The sequence below is a fragment of the Lampetra planeri genome, chromosome 16, assembly GCF_965212315.1.
Source record: "Lampetra planeri chromosome 16, kcLamPlan1.2.h2, whole genome shotgun sequence".
NCBI lineage: Eukaryota > Metazoa > Chordata > Hyperoartia > Petromyzontiformes > Petromyzontidae > Lampetra > Lampetra planeri.
Window position 1 is genome coordinate 10,302,114 of NC_136122.1, and position 20,844 is coordinate 10,322,957.

Genomic DNA, 20,844 nt, shown 5'->3' on the forward strand with positions numbered 1-20,844 from the left:
CTTCGCAAGTTACATTTTAAGGTAAAGGTGCAGCCCTGCAATTCCTTGCTCATGTCACTGCTGACGGATGGGCTTTGAGGGTGTTTAGATTGCTCTTCCACAGTGGCCAAGCATCTTGGAAGGGGTCAGTGTACCCACACTTTACCCCACCGTGCCCGACCTACCGATGACTAACTGTGGTCGCACACATTTTACGATTGCGTTTGACAGAGGCGGGGAGGAAATGTAATAAACTCGCACCATTGCTTCAACTGCCGACTTTTTTCATCCTCATCGGACTTTCATCCTCATTAGGACTCATCACTAGAGTCAGTCCACCATCCCAACGGGAAGCGGTGAGACAAAGACACCACTGTGGACCAGTTTCGTCTGCATTAGGACCCATCCATCCCATCCCCAGCACGGTTAGTGACGCTGTCGCCTCGACAGACCTGGTCTTCACCAAGTACGGCTGCTTGCGTTGTGACCAAAACGTCGTGAGACTTATTTTATTATGTTTTATTTTTATTATTGTATTACTTCCCTTCTATGTGACTTTACCGAAAGAACCAAGAAGATGAATCCCTGCAGTCACGAAAGCTTTAAATCGATAAAGTTCAACATACATATGTTCTGGATCGCAAGTTCAATGTTGCTACCCATCACAGCACGGCAGCATCCGACAATGCTCTACCACGGCTCAGATAGGTGCCATACCTGATCCGTCATCTTGGCCAGCAACTCCTGGAGGTCCATGATGTTCTGCACCAGAGTGTGGAAGTCGCTGCAGGAAGGACACGCTAACGTGCGCAGCAGAGGAGAAAGGGCAGTTACTGTGGCTGTGTACATATCACTGAGATGCCACTTACAAAGCGACCGCCTGTGTGTAGCCATATGTATGTATCTATGTTGAGATATTTTCCAGGGTACATAGTCAACCGTGTTAATCGGCGATGAGGGGGAAGGACAACAAATTAAACGCTAAAAGCAGTTCTAAAGAAATGAGTTTTCAATCTAGATAATAAAGCGCATAGGTCAAGTGGCTTCCTAATAGGAAGAGCGTTCCAGACGGACGCAGAAGCGCGTCTGAAAGCGCTCGATGCGTTGACCATCTTTGTTCTATGGCGAACCAAAAGCCACTGTAAGGATGAGCGGAGTTTGTATGATGGTTTACTTTCCTTGACGAGATCACCAAGGTTTTATTATCAGCATATATGAGACTGTTATTGTGGACCAGAATCAGAAGAAAAACTGATGATGTAGACAAACGTCATCGGAATGGGAAAGGGATGCATTTCCTTTTGTGCATCAAGTATCCGCATCGGACATGTGACAACTTACGACTCAGCACTTATCACAATCAGCACTTTAGTTAGTCACAAAGACGAGGGTAAGGACTTACTGTGATTGAGATCTGGACACTGTGAGACGTATCCGTTGGGCGTGATGATGATCCTAACGTCTTGCAATATGCCCTGCACAAAAAAAAACACAAAGCATGTTCATGCAAAGTTTAACTTTATTCCAAGATATATTAACTGTATTTAATGAGTCTTACTCTCGCACAAGAGTAATTTGTCACGTTTGCCATCAGCTGCATTGAGCTGTATTTGTTTCATATTCTTCTTACTTGGAACAATAACAGACTCAAGAAAGCAATTGCCTGGTAAGCGTTCTCAATTAACTCGTACGAGTCGATGTTCTCTATCTCGCTGCAATAAGTAAAATTCTAATTGACAAGAAACGAACCAATTAGTCGTTCTTTTGGCAAACGTATTTCTTTCACTCCATAGCGCGTCTTTGTATCATCACCATCGAGCGATGATCAATCCACTCCCAAACTAAGGCCTCTTCAAGCCAACACCGTCGCTCGCGATCCTGCACTGTGATGATCCACCTCGCATCCGCACACAACTTGATTACTCACACTCTTAGGTTTTTTCGGTAAAGTCACGTAGGTAAAAAATAATAATATAAAATAATAATAAATGAAAATAAATAAATAAAATCACGACGTTTCGGAGGCAACACAAGTCTCCATCTTCAGGTGGGACCGTCACAGCTAAAATTCTTGCAGTCACGAAAGCTTGAAATCTACACTTGATACAGTAAATTTAGCTGTGACGGTCCCACCTGAAGACGGAGGCTTGTGTTGCCTCCGAAACGTCGTGATTTAATTGATTTATTTTCATTTATTATTATTTTATTTTATTATTTTTTACCTACGTGACTTCACCGAAAAAACCTAAGAATGTGAATCCTTGCAGTCACGAAAGCTTCAAATCTAGAATCACAACTTGATTTATTTAATCTCTGTGTATTTTGTGCGAATTTGTCCTCCAGCGAAGAAAAAATGAAGATAATCAAAGGAGTTTCTGCTGTCTTTTCTTTGTTTTACAAAAGCAATGCCGGTAATCTATTGAAACAACTCTCAGGCATCGAGAACGGCGGGAGGGGGAGCGCTATGTACACGATCAATATCCATAAGGTTCACTCCGTGTCATCTGCGGTTCTTAAATCTAATGCGGCGGAAAGTCTTTTGAAATATCTTACGTGCAAGAGAGCGCTCGCATCAGACAGCTTTTCTCATTCCTTCTGCTCACAGTGATGTTGTACTCAAATTTACAAACACTCTTCGAAGTGCCGCCGCCGATAAATCTCACCGCAATATAAACAAACAAACAAAAAATCAGTTTAACACTTAATTAAAATGTTGTAGCAGGCAAAGGCGGCGAAGCACACGCGCCTTCAAAATTCACAAGCACGCAGAAAATACAACAGTGGTCACCCCCACCCCCACCCGCATCTTGAGATGTGGTTGCATTTGGACGCCACATGCATCCAAAGCGTACTCTATTGCACTGTGCAGCCAAACGCAGCTGCTGTTGGTGAGCACCCATTGAGGCTGGGACGACATATGACAGGGTGGTGACGTGGTCAGCAACACACCATCAGCAGATACTCATTGACACTTTGCATCAGGTAACGAACAGAGGCCCACGACGGTCCAGATACCATTTGCCAAGCGATGTTAGCTGCGGTTGAGAATTGAAAATAGACCACAGGGTTCACAGCACAATGCACAAACCCTTCCAAACCTGCACAGGCTGTTGGGGCAATTGCTGTTAGTTTGCACCTATGCAGGCCGGTACGGCAAAGCGTATTAGGGGGTGTAACAGCCAGCACCATTCCTAGCTTTCTTTGTCACCCGAGTATTGATATTCGCATGCCGCATCAGGAACTAATTTAAGGCCGAGTTTATCTAGGACCGGCCCATATATAACGATCACCGATGTTAACTGCAGCCGGGAATCCAACTCGGGCGGGCGGTGTTCGTAGCGTGGTGCGCTAACCATGACGCCACCGCTACCCCATAACACACGCACGCCAAACACAGCGAACAATTTTATAATGCACTCAGACCCGCCAAAGTCCGCGCTTTTAAAGCACCGACTGTGATCTAGCACCAGCCGGAGATTAAAACAGCGCGGCCAGGCACGATCCTTCTCTGCCTCGCCGCGGGGAGGTTTATCAGAGCGAGCCGGTCGCTTTCGCCTTTGACAATGATCAATGCACCTCCAGGCCTCCGGTTTGTTAGCAGCCCTGGAAGACGTCTCTAGTGCAGGTTGACCCCCGCACACAAAAACGGCACACTGCTTCCTAGCGGAGAATGCCCTTTTCGTTCTCTATTACTCCCTTATTAATTCATTGCTTGGGAAATAACAAGTTACCCAGCCACTAATTGAGAAATTTTTAGAAGGTACGGTTTGTTCCGACGGAGCTAAAATTATGATCCTCCGGTAATGGAATGAAGCGACACTTGAAATAAATTAATTAGAATGTAAATTACTTGCACGCTTCGAATTTCACACCTAAATTAGACACTTTACAATGCATGCCGACGGTAATTAGCCCACATTGATGTATCTAAACAGCCATCAACCATTAATAGATTTGTACACTGAGTCATCACGCACCTCACTCGAGACGGGGGGGAGGGGGGTGGAGGGGGGTTTTGCATTTTTCAGCGCCAATGCTCCTCTAAACTCCGTCCTACAATCTTATTTTCGAAAATAGGTAAAAAAATAATAAGAGCGTCTCTGCATCGCTAATAGATTGCATTGCTTTTTTTCTAGAAACACCATCGCGATCGCGAACAAAATATAAGATTGGTTGAGAAAGTGGATGTCATAGTGTGCACGAGCGCACGTATCGTGCGTGTGTTCTCAGCTGTGACACAGTTTATGTCGGTCAGAGCGGTTTCAAATGGCTGCAGATATGCACACCATGATATGAAGGCACTTCCAGCCATGTAGAACGAGCCATTTCAGTACGAAATAAAAAAAAACGCGAATCTGTCGGGAATAATGAATTAACCGCATGAGTCCAAAACCGGGTCACACGATTGCGCTGGGGCCTTTAAGTCCCGGCGCATTCCGCTACGGTGTGGGCAATGCAATTTGCATGTGAATACAAGAGCTATTATTCACCACGCGTTCGGCGTTAAATTACACGAAGAATTATTATCTCGCAGAGACCCTCGCGAGAAGGCACGTTGCAAGTACGGGGCCACGTCGTCTCTCGCGGACGGAAGCAGAATGTAGCCAGGGCGATTTCGCGTTTCGTTCTGCCTCTCTGGAGGGCACTATCTTACAATTCACACAATGGGATCATCATCCGAGTTAATTTATTAATATGACGATTGATTGTTTTACAACCCCTTTATCAATCCGTTACTGAATTAAAGTCTCACTTTTCTGTGTCAATTTATAACTAGAAACTATTTAAAAAACATTTTTACCAGGTAAGGCCCACTGAGCTACATCGCTCTTTTTCAGAGGCGACCTGGCCACAAATGATAGCTCAGCGAAGTAGCTTATCACGTGGAGATTTATAGCAGCCACATACTCTTAACGCACCTTGATTGCAAATTGACAGGGAAAAAACGGAGGACCCGGAGAAACAGGGAGAACGTGAAAACTCCAAATATACAGGCGTCAGGGTTGGGATCTTACGCTGGCCAGACATATTGATAGAGGTCAGAGGACCCACACTTCAACCCCACTACACGCGATCTACCAATTGACTCATTGTGGTGCACGCGTTTACACCACTGGGTGGACGGAGGTAGGGGGCAGGGGAGGTGATTTAATAAACTTGGCACCGTTGTTTAAACTGTCACGCCGGGAGATCGAATTTAACCGGGGAACTCTGGGTTCCAAGGCCCAGTGTTATAGCCGTGAAACCACAAAAACTTACCAAATACAACTGTGCTTTTATTTTTTTCTTGGTCGACGATGAAGCTGGATTAAATCTTCACACGGTTTTCGGAGGTCAATTGAACCGAGTGGTGAATAATCTTCTCTCGGCAACGGAATATATACCGTTGGGTAGGCCTAAGGAGGACTCTTTCACGCTTGGAAGTCCTTTTATCCTTCAAATATTAATGTATTACAGTATATGCACTGACATTAGGCGGTTAAGAATGTCTACCAACCCCTGCGTAGAGAGATCAAGGCTCGGGTCAAGGGGAGTCACTAACAAAGTGGCATCTGAAATTGCCAGGGAAACGGGGTGGGGGGTAAACATTGCCTCACGCCAGGGATGGGGCAAGGAGATGCCAAGGGCTGGCTTTTGTCTCGCGGAGAAAGAGGTCGTCAATAAATGTCCAGCTTTTAACATCACCGAGAACATTTCAAAGTGGTGTTTGTGTTTACTTTTTGTTCCTACCCTCCCTTAAACCTTTTGCTATTCATCTCTTGTTATTTTTTGGGTACATGTTGTTGTGGCGCGTTATTTTGTGGGCATCACGGGGAGTGTAAATTAACGAGAGGTTGTCGTAGTGCTCGCCCATGAAGAGGTAAAGGTGCATCGCTGCAAACGCCTGCTCGCGACGCTGCTGGCGGAAGACCCACCGCTTAAAGGGAGCTCGAGAGAAGCCCCCTCGAGCAGGTTATTTTGGCCTACTTTTCCACGCTGGCCATACATCTCGGAAGAGGTGGGAGTACGCACACTTTACCACACTGCACGCGGCCTCGCAAACATCGTTCCAGAAGACCCAAAGGTCTAATAGAGCATAACGTTATTTTATTTTAGTTTCACATCGCCAAATACACCCTTGTCAGTTTATTGGCCAATGTGTAACCAGGCCAAGACGTGGCAAATGGAACTGTACGTCACAAATAAATAGTGCTTGAGGGGAAGTATCATTGAGCCAAATTAGAGTTCTTACTCTTGGTTCTTTCGGTAAAGTCACGTAGAAGGGAAATAATAAAATAATATTAATATAAAACAATAAAAATTCTCACGACGTTTCGACTGCAACACAAGCAATCATCATCAGGTGTGAAATACACAGGCTGTGCTACACAAGCAATCATCATCAGGTGTGAAATCCACAGCCTGTGAATTTCTCACCTGATGATGATTGCTTGTGTTGCAGTCGAAACGTCGTGGGAATTTGTATTGTTTTATATTTATTTTATTTTATTATTTCCCTTCTACGTGACTTTACCGAAAGAACCAAGAATACGAATCCCTGCAGTCACGAAAGCTTTAAATCAAAGTTCAAATTAGAGTTCTTACTCTTTTGCATAAGTAGGTGGGCAACGTGCACTTGGAAATGTGTCACGCTTGTGTCGATCTGCTCGTACCTTGTAGAGGGCGTGCTTGGAATGACGCTGGCCCAGCCACAGGCCCGTCGATTCGGGCAGGTTCATGTCTGGCGGACCAACCACGCGCTCGTATATCCTGAGCGCAGGGGGTTAAAGAAGAATTCATTAGGAGGCAAAGGTGCGTACGGCCTGCGATTGCTTACTCACATCACTGCTGGAGGAAGGGCCTCAATCAGAGGGAGCTCAAGCGAGCTACCTTTAGAGCTCCTTTAGAGCCCCTTTAGAGCAGTGGTTCTTAATCTGGGGTGCACGCAGACCCTGGGGGGTACGAGATGCCCTTTCTTGGGGTGCGAGACGTGGCCAGATTATTTTAGAAGCTAAGTCATCGAAAGTGCAAATTAATCATGGGCACGTCAGTACAACTACTTTGTTTCATCAAACCAATGTATTTATTCCCGTCATACATTTTTTTTTTACGATTCATAATTACCAAGGGGGTGCAGGGCTGCAATAAAACGTCAAGAACCACTGCTTTCGAGAGTACTTGGCCTCGCCTTCCATGCTGGGCAAACATCTTGGAGAAGGTGGGTGTACTCACACCTTCCCCCCATTGTACGCGACCTGCCTATCAACTAATTGACTGGATTGCACCCATTTATCAAATTCATATTGCCGAGTGAACAGAGGCAGTGGGGGGGGGGGGGGAAGTGAGTGAAGGGAGATGGGGGAAGGGGGGTGTTGAAAAAACTTGCCTAGATTTTAAATTGCCGCGCCGGGAGATCATATTGAACCGATGCCCTCTGGATTGCAAGTTCAGTGTGCTGACCATCACGCCAAGGCGGCATCCCTCATTGGGAGGACAAGTAATCCCACAATTAAAGAGTCTAGTTTAAGTGTCAAGTTTATTTTGTTTAAAGAGGTGAGGACTCTGGAGATCAGGGGATAGCCTAATTTTAAACCGTGACCTTGGGTCATCAAAATGACAAAATCAAAATAAATCAAATAAACGACAACAGAAGAAATATGAATCAGAACAACAACAAAACCGCCATCACACGTGGTAAAAGAAAAAAAAATATTGCACTGACTGCAAAAACTACGAGTGCATCTCCAAACAGGGAATACGTCAATTAAAAACTGTGGATCGGGTACTTGTAACGAAAAATAAATTAAATATATATTTTACACAAGCAAACAAACCTGGCTACAATGAACAATTAAAACTCACGGAATAAAACAATCTATCTTAGTAAATGGCGTCAATGGCAATGGTTCAATCCAAGATACGTAAATAACTGCCATCACGGTGGCAAAAATGGTAACGCCGTCTGAATAGTACTCTTTGTTAAGCGTGTGTCATAATTAATCTGTCTAAAGGCAATCACACATGATAAACAAAGGTCTGGGCTAAATAGGTGCGACTAAAATTAATTGGGAAAAAAAATAATCAAGGGCCGAATTCACATCTCAGGGATATTTTACCTTGCCGTTGACAACGGACAAAACTGAATAATCAGCAACGCATGCGTCTGGGTTATACAGACATTAAGTCTCGTCAGGTTAGAATATAAAAGTATGTCTTACACGACCCATCAGCCAAACAGCATTCTGGCAGTGCATAGCTTCAGTGGCAATGATTTGGTACACTCAAATTTTGGATCAGAGTCAGACTTGCTTGAATCAATGCTGGCGAGCTGCCATAGGCAAGGATAATCTCTTTAAGCTCTGGGTCCTAGTTTGACGCACAAATATATCATACATAGCACAAAAGAATCATTAGCGCTGTCGTGGAGAATATATATAACAAACAATAGATAAGCAGACGATATGTCTCCGTCTTTCATCTGTCTCTCCACGTGAACATAATTTCTTTACCATCATGTTACACTCTCGCAATGCAATATTGTAACATGATGGAAAATGCTATCGGAGAGTTGTTCATTAATACCACAGCGTTATTATTTTTCTCACTGTCAGTTACGTGCATACATTTAAAACGTTGTGTTGGTTTTAACTTCACGAGGCGTATATCACATTTGCAAAAATACTAGAACCGAAATAACCACGGATAATTAACGACGAGGCATCCAGCATGGCACGTGGGGAGCTGGTGAGACTGGATGGATATAAAGCCGCAGCACTGCAATTACTCACTCACGTCACTGCTGGGGAAAAAGTTATCTGCGAGACATTCCTTGGCCTACTCTTCCACGTTGGCCAGACGTCTTGGAAGAGGTGGAAGTACCCCGACTTGACCTCAGCACACTGAACCTGCCGACAGCTAAAACTGTGGAGCGCTCATTAATACTGCCAGGGGGATGGTGGCCGCGTGGTTTCAAGAAACCTGCCCCATTGCTTCAACTGCCGCACTCGAAGGACGAATCGAACCGGTGACCTCTGGATTGCGAGTCCCGGTGCGTTAACGATGACACCACGGGCAGCGCAGGTATCCAAGGGTGCCAAGAGGAACCCCAACATCTATAACATCACCAGCAGACCCCCCCCCGCACCCATCGAACTTAACCCGACCCTGTCAATTTAACACGCTAAGTCTTCGCAGGGTGTCGTTTCCTGCGTCGGGCTGGGTGTTCAGCATTTCTCTATCGAGCTTTTTCGCCCTACGCACTTCTGCGTGCACCTCATTGTGCGTGTGTGGGTAGGGGGGGGGAGGGAGGTGGCAGCCCGAGCAGGCGGTGGGTGCGCCTGGACGACACGGACGTGCCTGTTGCAGTCAACGTGAAGCAGGATGCGGGAGGGCCCGATGGTGAGGGCCATGCGGTGCCACTGGCCGTCGGCCAGGCGGTACGGGAAGGCCTCCGTGGTGGCGCGGGCGCCTCCGTCCCCACCCACGCGGTAGTGCACGCGGATCTCATCACGCTGCCCGCTGCTCTCCAGCTCCAGGTATCTGCACGGGGGAGGAGGGAGGTTGAGAGCGTTCTAGATTCAGTGAATAACGGGCAGCAGATTCGTGTCTGACATCAGCAGCAAATTTTTCGATTTAAAGCTTTCGTGACTGCAGGGATTCATCGTCTTGGTTCTTTCGGTAAAGTCACGTCGAAGGGAGATAGTAAAATGATACATATAAAGCATAATAAAATAATACAATTCTCACAACGTTTCGGCCACAACGCAAGCAGCCGTCCTCAGGTGAAGAACAGGTCTGTCGGAAAGACAGCGTCTGAATGACCTGTTCTCTCAAGAGCGAAATAAAAATATCACGTCTAAAAACAAAACAGCAAGCTCGATATAATGTTTATTTTGTCCGAAAATTAAATAGTGTCTTGCTCATTGTGATCAAGAAATGTACAGTAAATTTAATACATTGAATAAAATAATTTGCTATTTTTATAGACTATTCGTCCGAAGACCCTGGAGAGGATGATAATGAGCACAGCTGCACATCTTCCTGACCATTAGTGTTTGAACGATGCATTGAGTCATTGATAATTGATTCTTAAGTTCATGATGTAAGCATCAAGTCACGTGTGTAAGAATCAATATGTATAAGTTACATGCAATAGGTTTAACGTCACTCCACCCTCCCATGACCATTATATGCCGCTATATTCACCATAATGGATTCATAATTGATTTTTGCGTCAGATTGCACTCGTGATATGCGTGTCATAAACCCTCCTCCACCTGACAGAGCCAATTGATAAAGTTGTCATGTGATGAACAAACATGGCAAATTTATTTCTGCCCAGGACCTGAAGCCATTTTCACAATTATTTTTCGCAAGCGCCTGATGATGCTGATTGTCACGGCCAGCGAAACGTCCGGACCCAATTGTTCAATCTGTGTGGATTCCTCTCCAACAGCACACCGGTGGTGCTACCGAAGCGGTAACAGTAACAGTTATTAACGATAATATTCGCCGCGGAAGCCCTGCTCGTTAAGTAAGTAACATTAACAGCCGAATAAAACGTCGACACTGAAGCGTGGAAAGTCACCGAATCGTGGGGGTGGCAGCCCCATAATTCCGACCGCGGCAAACATAATTCCTGACGTGCGTTAAATGTTCAAATTGGTTTCGTATTTGGAGGGATGGTGCGTAAAAACTTTCTCGACTTCAAAAGAACGCGCCCATCCTCCAGCGCAAGCAGCAGCAGCAGCGCTCGTTACGGGGCCGCCTGATTAATTGTGGTGGGACCCACGGCAGAGCCACGCCGAGACTGCAGAGCGGCATACGCGATGCACGGGGCATTGATAGTGCAGCCCCCCAGGTGTGGAGGAGGAGGGCTGGACTCGATCTCACAGGTCGATTGTGGTTCACTCGCGCGCTTCGCTCGTGCTGCCGCAAGGAGATCGATTTCACGCTAGGATACGATGTACATTTGCACGGCACGAGGATTATTATGATGAGCGTCCTCCAGATTTTGCAATTATATCGTGAATTGTTCTTGTATTGTGTTTGTGTTTTGCTGCATTTCAGGTATCCTATCTTGCATTTATATAGCGCCTTAACCAGGGCGCTGCACAGTGGACTATGGTACAAGATGGTTGGCGAGATGAGGCCAGATGAGTGGAGGGGATATTTGTAAAATGAGGCGGTGGTGGTGGTGACAATGCGTGTAATAAAATAAGATGGAAATGAGACGAGTGGATTGATGATGGGTGACCGTGGTGAGTTGAGGACAGGGAAGGCGTTAGTACGAGTGGGGAGGACAACAAGGTGAGACGGAAGGATGGGCAAGAGAGATTATAATACGTGGGTTTTAAGAGAGGAGCGGAACAGGGTGATTGTTTGTCATGCAAGGGCAGTTTATTCCAGTGACGAGGGGCTAGGAGAGAGAATGAGCAAAATCGAGACCGTGCACACAGTGGAGAAGGAACGGAAAGAGCCAGCAAAGATTTAGAATGCAGACAACGGGCAGTGATGTGAAGTGGGACGAGAGAAGAGAGATACGGAGGAGCCAGGCGAAGGAGAGATTTATAAACTAAAGGTAAGACATTTAAAGAGGCAACGACAATAAATGGGGAGCCAGTGCAGCTGAACGAGGAGGGGGGCGATGTGTGAGCATGGAAGAAAAGATTAAAGACGATACGGCAGCGGCGTTTTGAATTTGTTGGAGTGGTTTGAACGCGTAGGATGGTAGACCGATCGAGGGGAGAATTGCAAGAGTCTAGTCGAGTGAAGATGAGGGAGTGAATGAGGAGTGCGGTGGCAGTGATTGTGATGAAACGGCTGATTGTGCGAATGTTGTGAAGGTGAAAACGGCAGGAATGGGTAGTGGCAGTTACGTAGTCAAATAGGGAAAGTGATGAGTCGATGATTACACCAAGGTTGCAGACAGGCTACCGGAGGAAGAGATAATGGGGTAAAGGAGATAGTGGGACAGGGAGAATGTGAAACTGGGAAGAAGAGGATTTGTGTTTTCGAGGGTTGATGGAGAGAAAGTGTTAGGTCATCCAAGACTGGGTGGCGATCGCACAAGAGAAGATGTGCAGGGCAAAGATCAGCAGTGAAGGAGGAGAAAGATCGAACAATGTGGGTGTCGTCAGCAAAGAAATGATGCGGGAGATTGAATGACGAGTGGAGGGATTCAAGTGGAGATATATAAAGAGAGAACATAAGGGGGCCGAGGACAGAACCTTTGGGGGACACGGACATTGACGGGTTGGGGGGGGGAGGGCAGCCTGGGCATCTTCCGCGCTCTGGTCGGAGCCAGGGTGTGGCTGGAGTTCCGCCATGCGCGGCTGACCCACGCCGTGCCGGCCTTCAAGGAGCAGTGGGCGATGGAGGAGGCCGTGTGCTCGGTGGCAGATGACGGGGAGCTCTGCATGCTGATATGAGCTACCCGTCGGAGGCCGTCGGACTGCGAGAAGGGCGGCGTACAGAACGAGAGAGAGCGAGAGAGTGAGCGAGAGAGTGACCGAGAGAGTGAGCGAGAAAGTGAGCGAGAGAGTGAGCGAGAGAGAGAGCGAGAGAGTGAGCGAGAGAGTGAGCGAGGAGTGGGGGTTTGCATAAAGCAAAGTTTAAATTAAAAAAAAATACGAAATTATGAACGAAGCAAAGTGCCGACTACACCGAGCATCTTCTTGTTTCCACTGATCGTAAAAAAAGAGAGGTAACGTGGTTGAGTGAGACAGCTTAAGTGCGCAAGGAAAGATAGGACTGGACTAAGAAAGAGCGGTGCCCGAGATGGTAAGAGAAGAAAGGGTATAAATGAGAGTGGGGTGATCAGTTGTGTCAAAGGCTACAGTGAGGTCAAGCAAAATAAGAAGCATGGATAGCAACTGCGTAAAAGTTATTCAAACAGCTGTTCGCCCAACGTAAACCTGAGTCTCCTAATGATTGCATCGTTACATTCTATAATGCTTACAACACACACGCCATCAGTCGAACTAAATAATAATAATTACGCAATTAAGTGAACGAAGACAATGAAATCGTATAATTGCCATGCTGTCTATTGCTCCATAACACATTTTACAAACTACTAATTTCAATGGGTAACAGGTATTTATTTTGAACTGTAATTATTGTAATCTGTAATTTCATCAACATTTTGTCAGGATATGAAGTACCTCTAATAATAGGCAGGAAGCGATAATTACGACGCAGCAATATTGTTAAACGATTAATCGTAATATTGCGATAACACGGCGTGCCCGAGTGTGGGTGCTGTTGTGAAAGTGGGTTTTCATTTGTTGAGAAAGGGCAATCATTACGATCGATGGGCAAAGGCGAAAGCTGTGACATTAATGAGAATACTTGGCGCTGCCTACTGAGTGCCGCCGTCTTTTTTTTTCTCCCTCCGTGCCCCTCGTGGAAGCAACGAACGAGATCAGTGGCACCCACGTGGCCATCGTACAGCGTCGTGCCGGCTGAGCCAGAGAGAGATAGAGAGGGGGGCACTCTGAGGTGGGTGGGGTGGAGGAGGTGGTGGTGGTGGTGAGAGATAAAATAAATTAAAAACTAATTTTATGTTACCAAGTGTAAGACCCAGTGAGCTGTTAGCTGTTTTTTTCAGAAGTGACCTGGCCACAGATGATGGCCCAACAAAGTGGCTGATGTGGAGATTTATATCAGACAAATACTCGAAAGGCACGCTGACTCTAAATGTGGAGGGAAAAGCCGAGAGGACCCGGAGATCCACGCGACTATGGGGAGAGAGACATGCAAGGTCCAAATATAAAGCAGACATCAAGGTCGGGATCGAACCCACGACCCTCCTGTATACCAAGCGAGGAAGTTAACATCTCGCCACGGTGGCGCCCAGATGCGTTGGCTTGGAGGATGGGAGTGATTATTGATTGCCCTGTAGAACGTTTGACTCCATAAACAGCAGGTTAGCTGCTGCTTATTAATCACGATTGTCATCATCATCAGCCACGATCAATCCACTGCTGGATGAAGGCCTCTCCAAGCTGCCACAAGCTCTTCAAGGCCCTGCACTGTAACAATCTAACGAGTGACAACACTTCCCACCGCAAGGCAAAGTATTCTGAAACCGAACGATTGTCCAAAAAAAACGTCGTGACATTTTTGTTTATCGCACGCATATTTTCTCACCTTTTCTCTGCTTCGCGGATTGACAGCAACACTCCAGAAGTGAGTGGCTTTTGCTTGACGGTTGCTAACACGGTGAACTCCGTCCTGTTTTGCAGGAGGTGAACAACTTTCCTCCGTAAGCGTTCCGGCGCTTTCAGATTCCTGGCCGAGTCTGAGATGGGGGGAAAAAATGAAAAAAACGAGAATTACGGGAAGAAAATTCGTGACCGCAACTGGGTTCGCGCGGCCAAAACGGAGTGCAAATGGTCACGGTTATTCTTGAATCCGCCTAGAATGTCACCGCCTCCGCTTGCGTGAATGGTACCAGCTCTGTGCGTCAGTACAATCCACGTGTGCGAAAAACAACAGTCAACATCGATACCGCCGTCAGCGGCGAGTGCTATCCGAGCCGGTCTTCGGACCGCCGTTCGCCGACCCAAGATGACCACCAGCACGGCGAAGTACGGTCACAAAACCCCCACGGCCGACACCGGCTTTTGGAGGCTCTTATCCAGCAGTGGATTGAGAAAGAACCCGCCAGCTGAACTGTATACACTTCACATTTTCTATGTATAATAGAACCGTAGTTCTATGTCTCAAGCTTCACTTGAAGCCAACGCTCTTCTCCAACGCAGTGGAACCTCATCTGCACCCCCTCGAGGACACTGAATGCAACAAGCGTCGATCAGCTTTTTTTTTATCGCAGTTTTTTGTGCTCATGTCAAGAGGAGACATTACATCTGAAAACCGTCCCCCCTGTCACGATGCTTCTCGCACGTGGACAAGCAATTGCGCGTCTCTCATTTAAAGACTATTTCTTGTCATTTCCGCTTTCAGTGGGAGATTGCATGTGCTACTTGGCCACGATGAATGTGAGTTCTTGTGAACTCGACCCCTTTACCACGGCGGAGATGTCTTATTGGAATTCGAATCTTTCCTATGGCCACAAATTGTCCATGAGCTAAACGATCATGTCGAGCTACTGCTAGCTACGAGAGGGCTTCGGCAGATAGAGTTGGTGGATTTTTACTGATCCTCCTCCTCCGTTGCAGGAGCACAGGCCACAGTGGTTTACGAAATGGTCCGTAGTTTGGGTTGCATGGCCACATTCGCACTGCTGTGGCTTTGTCTTTAATTATCCATTTCCGAAGGAGATGTGTGTAATGGGTTGTAGCGGAATTATATCCGATGCAATTACGTTTAAATGTATTTTGCTTTGTTACACGGATGCCTGTTCAGAATCAGTTGCCCGGCTGTTGTACAAAAGGGAGGTACCGTGGTGCATGAGCACAGCAGCAACAAACTTTAAAAGACACAAATATCGGTATTGCAGAGCGTGAGGTCCTTACGAGACATTTTGCACAACACACAAGAATTAAAAAACAAAACAGTGCAATTCTAGATTTGAAGCTTTCGTGACTGCAAGGAATCATCTTCTTAGGTTTTTTCGGTAAAGTCACGTAGAAAGTAAAATAAAATAAAAACAAAAATCACGACGTTTCGGAGGCAACACATGACGGAGACTTGTGTTGCCTCCGAAACGTCGTGATTTTTGTTTTTATTTTATTTTACTTTCTACGTGACTTTACCGAAAAAACCTAAGAAGAAAACAGTGCAAATACAATTTGAGAACGAGGCGTGCCAGAAAAAGTTCGGTACAGGTGCAAGTGAGCAGCATATTTGAGTCCATCAGTAACATAAACACACGCAAACCGAGAAAGACGGCGCCTATCACGTGGGAGCAAAACAAGAGTTAGGTGCATGTGCAATGAAAGCGCTGTTGTGTTTTGGTCTACTTGGGAAATAAAGAGGGGCAGTGAAAGGGGGGGGAGGGGCAAGCTGTAGCTGAGCGTCAAGGGGATTCCAGCAGCCAGGAGAGAGAATCAGGACGATGATCGCAACACATTTTGAAAAAAAGGGACAAATGCATAAACGTATTAAAGATGAAAAGCACGCGACAAGCGGGTGGAAACCAAAGAAGAAAGAAGGAACGTCGCATCCGGAAATGTATTTTTTTATCTTCGTGTAAAGCTCGGTTCCGTCGCGGACAAAGCACACATTGTAGTCATTCATCGGGGGTGAGGTGTGGGAAGGGAAACGTAAATGGTACCCAGAATCGGTCCCTTGGTGAGAACGTATGTATATTATTTAGCAAAAGTGGGGGACATGGCCGTCTCTTTCGTGGCTACAGGGGTCATGTAAACCCATCAGATACACCGCATTTATATAAAAAAAAAGATAAAGGTGCAGCCCTGCAAGTGCTGGCAGAAGGGCTTCAACTAGAGGAGGCTATAGAAGGCCCATCTAGTGGGTATGAGGCCTACCCTTCTATGCCGGCGAATTATTTTGGAAGACAAGTACTCAATCTGCCAATTCACTACTCCAGGGTGTGGCCATTGTTTGTATATCTGGTACTGGGTTATCGAACGGATGAACCCTGGATTGTCAATCCAGTGTTGTAACCTTTAGACCAAGGCAGCATCCACTACATACACGAATTGTAAACTATTTAAACTATTTTTTTTTTACAATTTTACCAGGCAAGGCCCACTGAGCTATTTTTCAGAAGCGACCGGCCACAACTGATAGCTTCTCAACGAAGTGGCTTTTCACGTGGACATTTATAGCAGCCAAACACTCTAAATGCCATGGAAAGGGCGCTATACAAATCATATATGAAATAGAATGTTTCTAAATGTGGAGGGAAAACCCGAAAGACCTGGATAAAAATCCACGTGACCACAGAAAGAACATGTAAACTCCAAATATACAGCAGCAGGCGTCAGGCTCGGGATCAAACACACGACCTCCTCCATACCAGGCGAAGCAGATATCATCTCACCACCACGGTGCCCTGCACTGTAGTACATGCGATTCGAAAAATGTATTGTGAGCTTAAGAATCGATATTAATCGATGTCAATCGATACATTGTTACGCCCCTAATGAAGAAGCGCTGCAAGTGAGTTGCTTTGCCCGTGACTGGCTCTCGCCATCGCCGCTGAAGATTTCCTCTGCCACACCCCACGTGCCACCTTGTTTACGGCTTTTCATTCTAAAGGAGAGCGAACGTGAGCCTGCTCCTAAAGAAAAACGACGCATTGAAATTGTTTTTTCACAATTGATGACTTCTAAGTATATGAAGTGAAACAGTTTATGCAACGAGCAAGCTTATTGATTTAGGCTGTGCCTAAAGGGACGCCTTAGCGGGCTGATTTAATCCTCACTCTGCAACGCTGCCGCGTTTGGTTTTCGCGGTTGTGCCGCTGTGTTGCTCTTCAATGTGCTCGTCAGTGCCACGTCCGACGTTCTAAATTCCACAGCCCGTTCGGAGCAAAAAATGCGACTTAAGAAGCTTCCGGCAACGCAGGGCGAAACGTCGGACATCTTGCGAAAACAACGCGGTGCAAACCCACACACGCAATGCATGGGAATCCGTGTCTCTCACACGTCACTTTGCAAACTACAAAACGCGAGCCACGAAAGATACGCGGAGGTTGCGTTTCCATTCGTCACGATGGCACGGGCGCCAACTGGATACATTTCAACTGTCATTTACACGTGCAATTAATATGAAACTGTATTGGATAGAAGCGACATACTTAGTCACTGGATGTCATTGGTGGAACTGTGCATCGATTCGTAGATTAATCTTGACTCGTAAGTTTATGATACATGCATATAATTGGTTTTGTAACAATCAATGTTTTTAATTCGTACATTTTGTATGCAATGGGTTCTGGTCACATTTACAGCCGATGAAGGCACTACAGTTCACCACGTGATGAATTCATAATTTATTCTTGAACTCTTGAAATTATAATTCAAGCGAAGATGTCCCCGCATTCATTAAATCGTAACTTTTATTTTGAACGCGCTTCTGAGGATTGTGTTTTAAAGCGATAACACACGACTCAAGATACAAATTAAAACAGGGCGTGCAATGCTCCATCACCGTAAAGGAAAACACGCACTTGTAATTACTGGAGAATGCGGCGCGACCCCTTTGTTGCTGATCGTATATTACATTTACGTGACCCCTGACACTACTCTAAAACAAATCTCCGTGATACTTTTATGCCTATTAAGACCCACACGAAGCGAATTGGCAACAAACAGAGGCCCAACTTTAAGCGCACGCCACTAATGAGAACAATCGCATATCCAGGTCCGAAGAGACACTTTCTACAACAACAAAAACATTATCCCGAGATCTCCTGGAAACTGCGCTACAATTATCGTTTCGCAAGCCATATGAAGGGAAAAAAAAGCATAAACAACACGCATAAGCACACACTTAGGAGCCAAATGTAGCCCAGAGCTCCTTTTAAAAGGCACAGCCCATAACGCTACACACCGCACAAACACCGGTGATGATGCAGCGGTGCCCACTGACAATTTCAGCGAGAATTAAATATTAACTCGGTCGCCATTTGTTGCGCGTTGTATAACGCCTGTCACATCGCCCTTCGTTTATCCAGGACGGCCACATTGAGTTGCAAGAATGAGTTTTTCACGAGGGCCCGATATTGGCACGTTTGGCCAACGGCTTAATTGAGTGTGTGTTGGCTTGCGGAGAGAAAGCAAAGTTCCTGGGGCAAAATCCCTGCATATCAAGGGATGACTCTCTCAAAGCTCCACACAGATTGATTCATTCGACTGCTACAACCCCATCGCCTGGCCATCTTGCAGCCCCAAAACCTAACGTACGTAGAATTTTCCACTGTCTCCCACCCACATAGTAACCAGCCTCAACCATGCCGAGCTCCCATTATCTGATGCAGATCTGATGCATTTACGACGATTTGTTGAAAATCACAGAGCCATTGTGAGAGTGAGATAATTTTAATAGCCGGCATCAGCCTGTGAGGTCAAAGTTGGTCTTCATATTATTTCCTAATTAACGCTATATGGCAAAACACAGCTCTTGTGATGACATTATAATAAACAATACAAAGGGTGCACTCATTTTCTATTCTGCTTTCTTTTATCTCGCTAAATCCCAAAACGCCCGTTCACGACCAAAAGCCAATGTGCCTTAAATGGAGCGGGAGAATACGAAGCGACACAGTGGCTCCCCTTTGCATCTGGAAGCAGGTTTTCCCCAGTGATAGCAGAGATGCAAAAGCAGGAGTGAATATATATGGTACATCTATGGGCAACGGAACACAATGAACTGCAAGCGCTGCAATGGGCAGCCGGTTATCAAAAAAAAACTATCTTAAGTGAAATCCAATGGACAAAAGTGGGCTGCTTAGCAATAGAAACATATGCATTGCCAGTGAATTAGGAGGCAATTAGGAGGCAATTCTAGGGAGGCAATGAAGTCTGAATTTAAAACCGTCGAATGGAAAAAAAATGCTTTCACAAAGTCAAATGCAGCTCAAAAACCCAGGGACAAAAAACAAATTCCTGAGGAGGGAGCTGGAAGGAACGTTGGGTTGCTTGGTCAATGGCCAGGGTCAACGGCGGCGTGGTGTATTCCGCAAATATGCCCGACTGTGAGGGCGGGCACAAACCGGCTTGAGTAGGTTAAACGTTGAGTTTTATAAGGGTACCACGGAGTGACCAGCCTCTCCCCACCCAGCCCCACCTCTCCCACCCCCCACCCAGCCCCACCCTCCCCACCCAGCCCCTCCCCACCCTCCTCTCCCCACCCAGCCCCACCCTCCCCACCAAGCCCCTCCCCACCCTCCCCACCCAACCCCTCCCCACCCTCCCCACCCAACCCCTCCCCACCCTCCCCACCCAGCCCCTCCCCACCATCCCCACCCATCCCCTCCCCACCCTCCCCTCCCCACCCAGCCCCACCCTCCCCACCCAGCCCCTCCCCACCCAGCCCCTCTCCACCCTCCCTTCCACACCCAGCCCCTCCCTGCACGACGGACGGACACAATAATCCCCTGTGGGCTGGTGTAACCAGGAGGTTCCTACCAGTATGAAAGCATCGTCAGACATCCTTGGCTGAAAGTGCAGACTCGCTATGTCTCTACACTACCAAACTCAGACATGGGCCACCCCTCCCTCGCTCCCTCCTCCTCCCGCTAACCATGAATTAATAATAAATCATCGCTTCGCTATTGACGCTGGACGAGCCACCTTTATACCAAATAACACCCGATTCACCCGGGAAGGTCTCACCGAGTCTCTCATTCAATCTTTCTTTCATGATTGTTTGGCATTTAGGAGGAAGCCAGTGTTCCTGAAGGACACCCTCGCATACCGCACGCGTCAAAGGGGTTCAAAGCATGCGCTCTGCACAAATGGACTCAAGAATCCTCCACCTCGCAGGATTTTGTCGTAGTCGTTGTTGCACGGAGGTGTGGACGCGGGGCGTACGGCGCGGAGTGTGATGAACGATCGATGAGCGTGTGTGTAAGTACGCGTCGCTCGAGTCCACGGCGGCCTCTGCGCCCGTCCGTTACGGTTCAAATCCTCCCTCTCGATCGCTCGCTTCGCTCGTGTGAAGGTGCCGCGTTTGGTCTTCGGTGCGGTGCGATCCGTGCACGTAGAGCGTCCGTCGCGCCGGATGCCGTACAACAGCGGCGTGACAAGCGCCGTCGCAGTCGATGGTGATTGATGCGCAGGCCAAAAATAAATACCTGGACGCATTCTAGAGAAGAGACAGCCGGTTCGAGGCGGCGGCGGAGGCGGAGAAGAAGCATTTCTGGAGTTCTTTTGTCAAGGCGCCCTTCCCCCCTTCCAACCCAGCTGAAATATACGTTCCAAGCATGGTGTTGTTTCATTCAGACGC

General features: G+C 46.9%; 1 protein-coding gene across 1 annotated transcript in view; it reads right to left on the reverse strand.

The window, feature by feature from the left end:
• Nucleotides 1–20,844, reverse strand: part of NELL1 (neural EGFL like 1) — a 115,984-nt gene that overhangs the window by 82,308 nt on the left and 12,832 nt on the right. The window contains exons 4-8 of the mRNA XM_078601439.1: nt 14,113–14,263; nt 9,316–9,498; nt 6,633–6,729; nt 1,382–1,454; nt 697–779 (exon numbers count right to left, since the gene is read on the reverse strand). Coding sequence (XP_078457565.1) covers nt 697–779; nt 1,382–1,454; nt 6,633–6,729; nt 9,316–9,498; nt 14,113–14,263 — 587 coding nt within the window. The remainder of the gene's footprint in view (nt 1–696; nt 780–1,381; nt 1,455–6,632; nt 6,730–9,315; nt 9,499–14,112; nt 14,264–20,844) is intronic.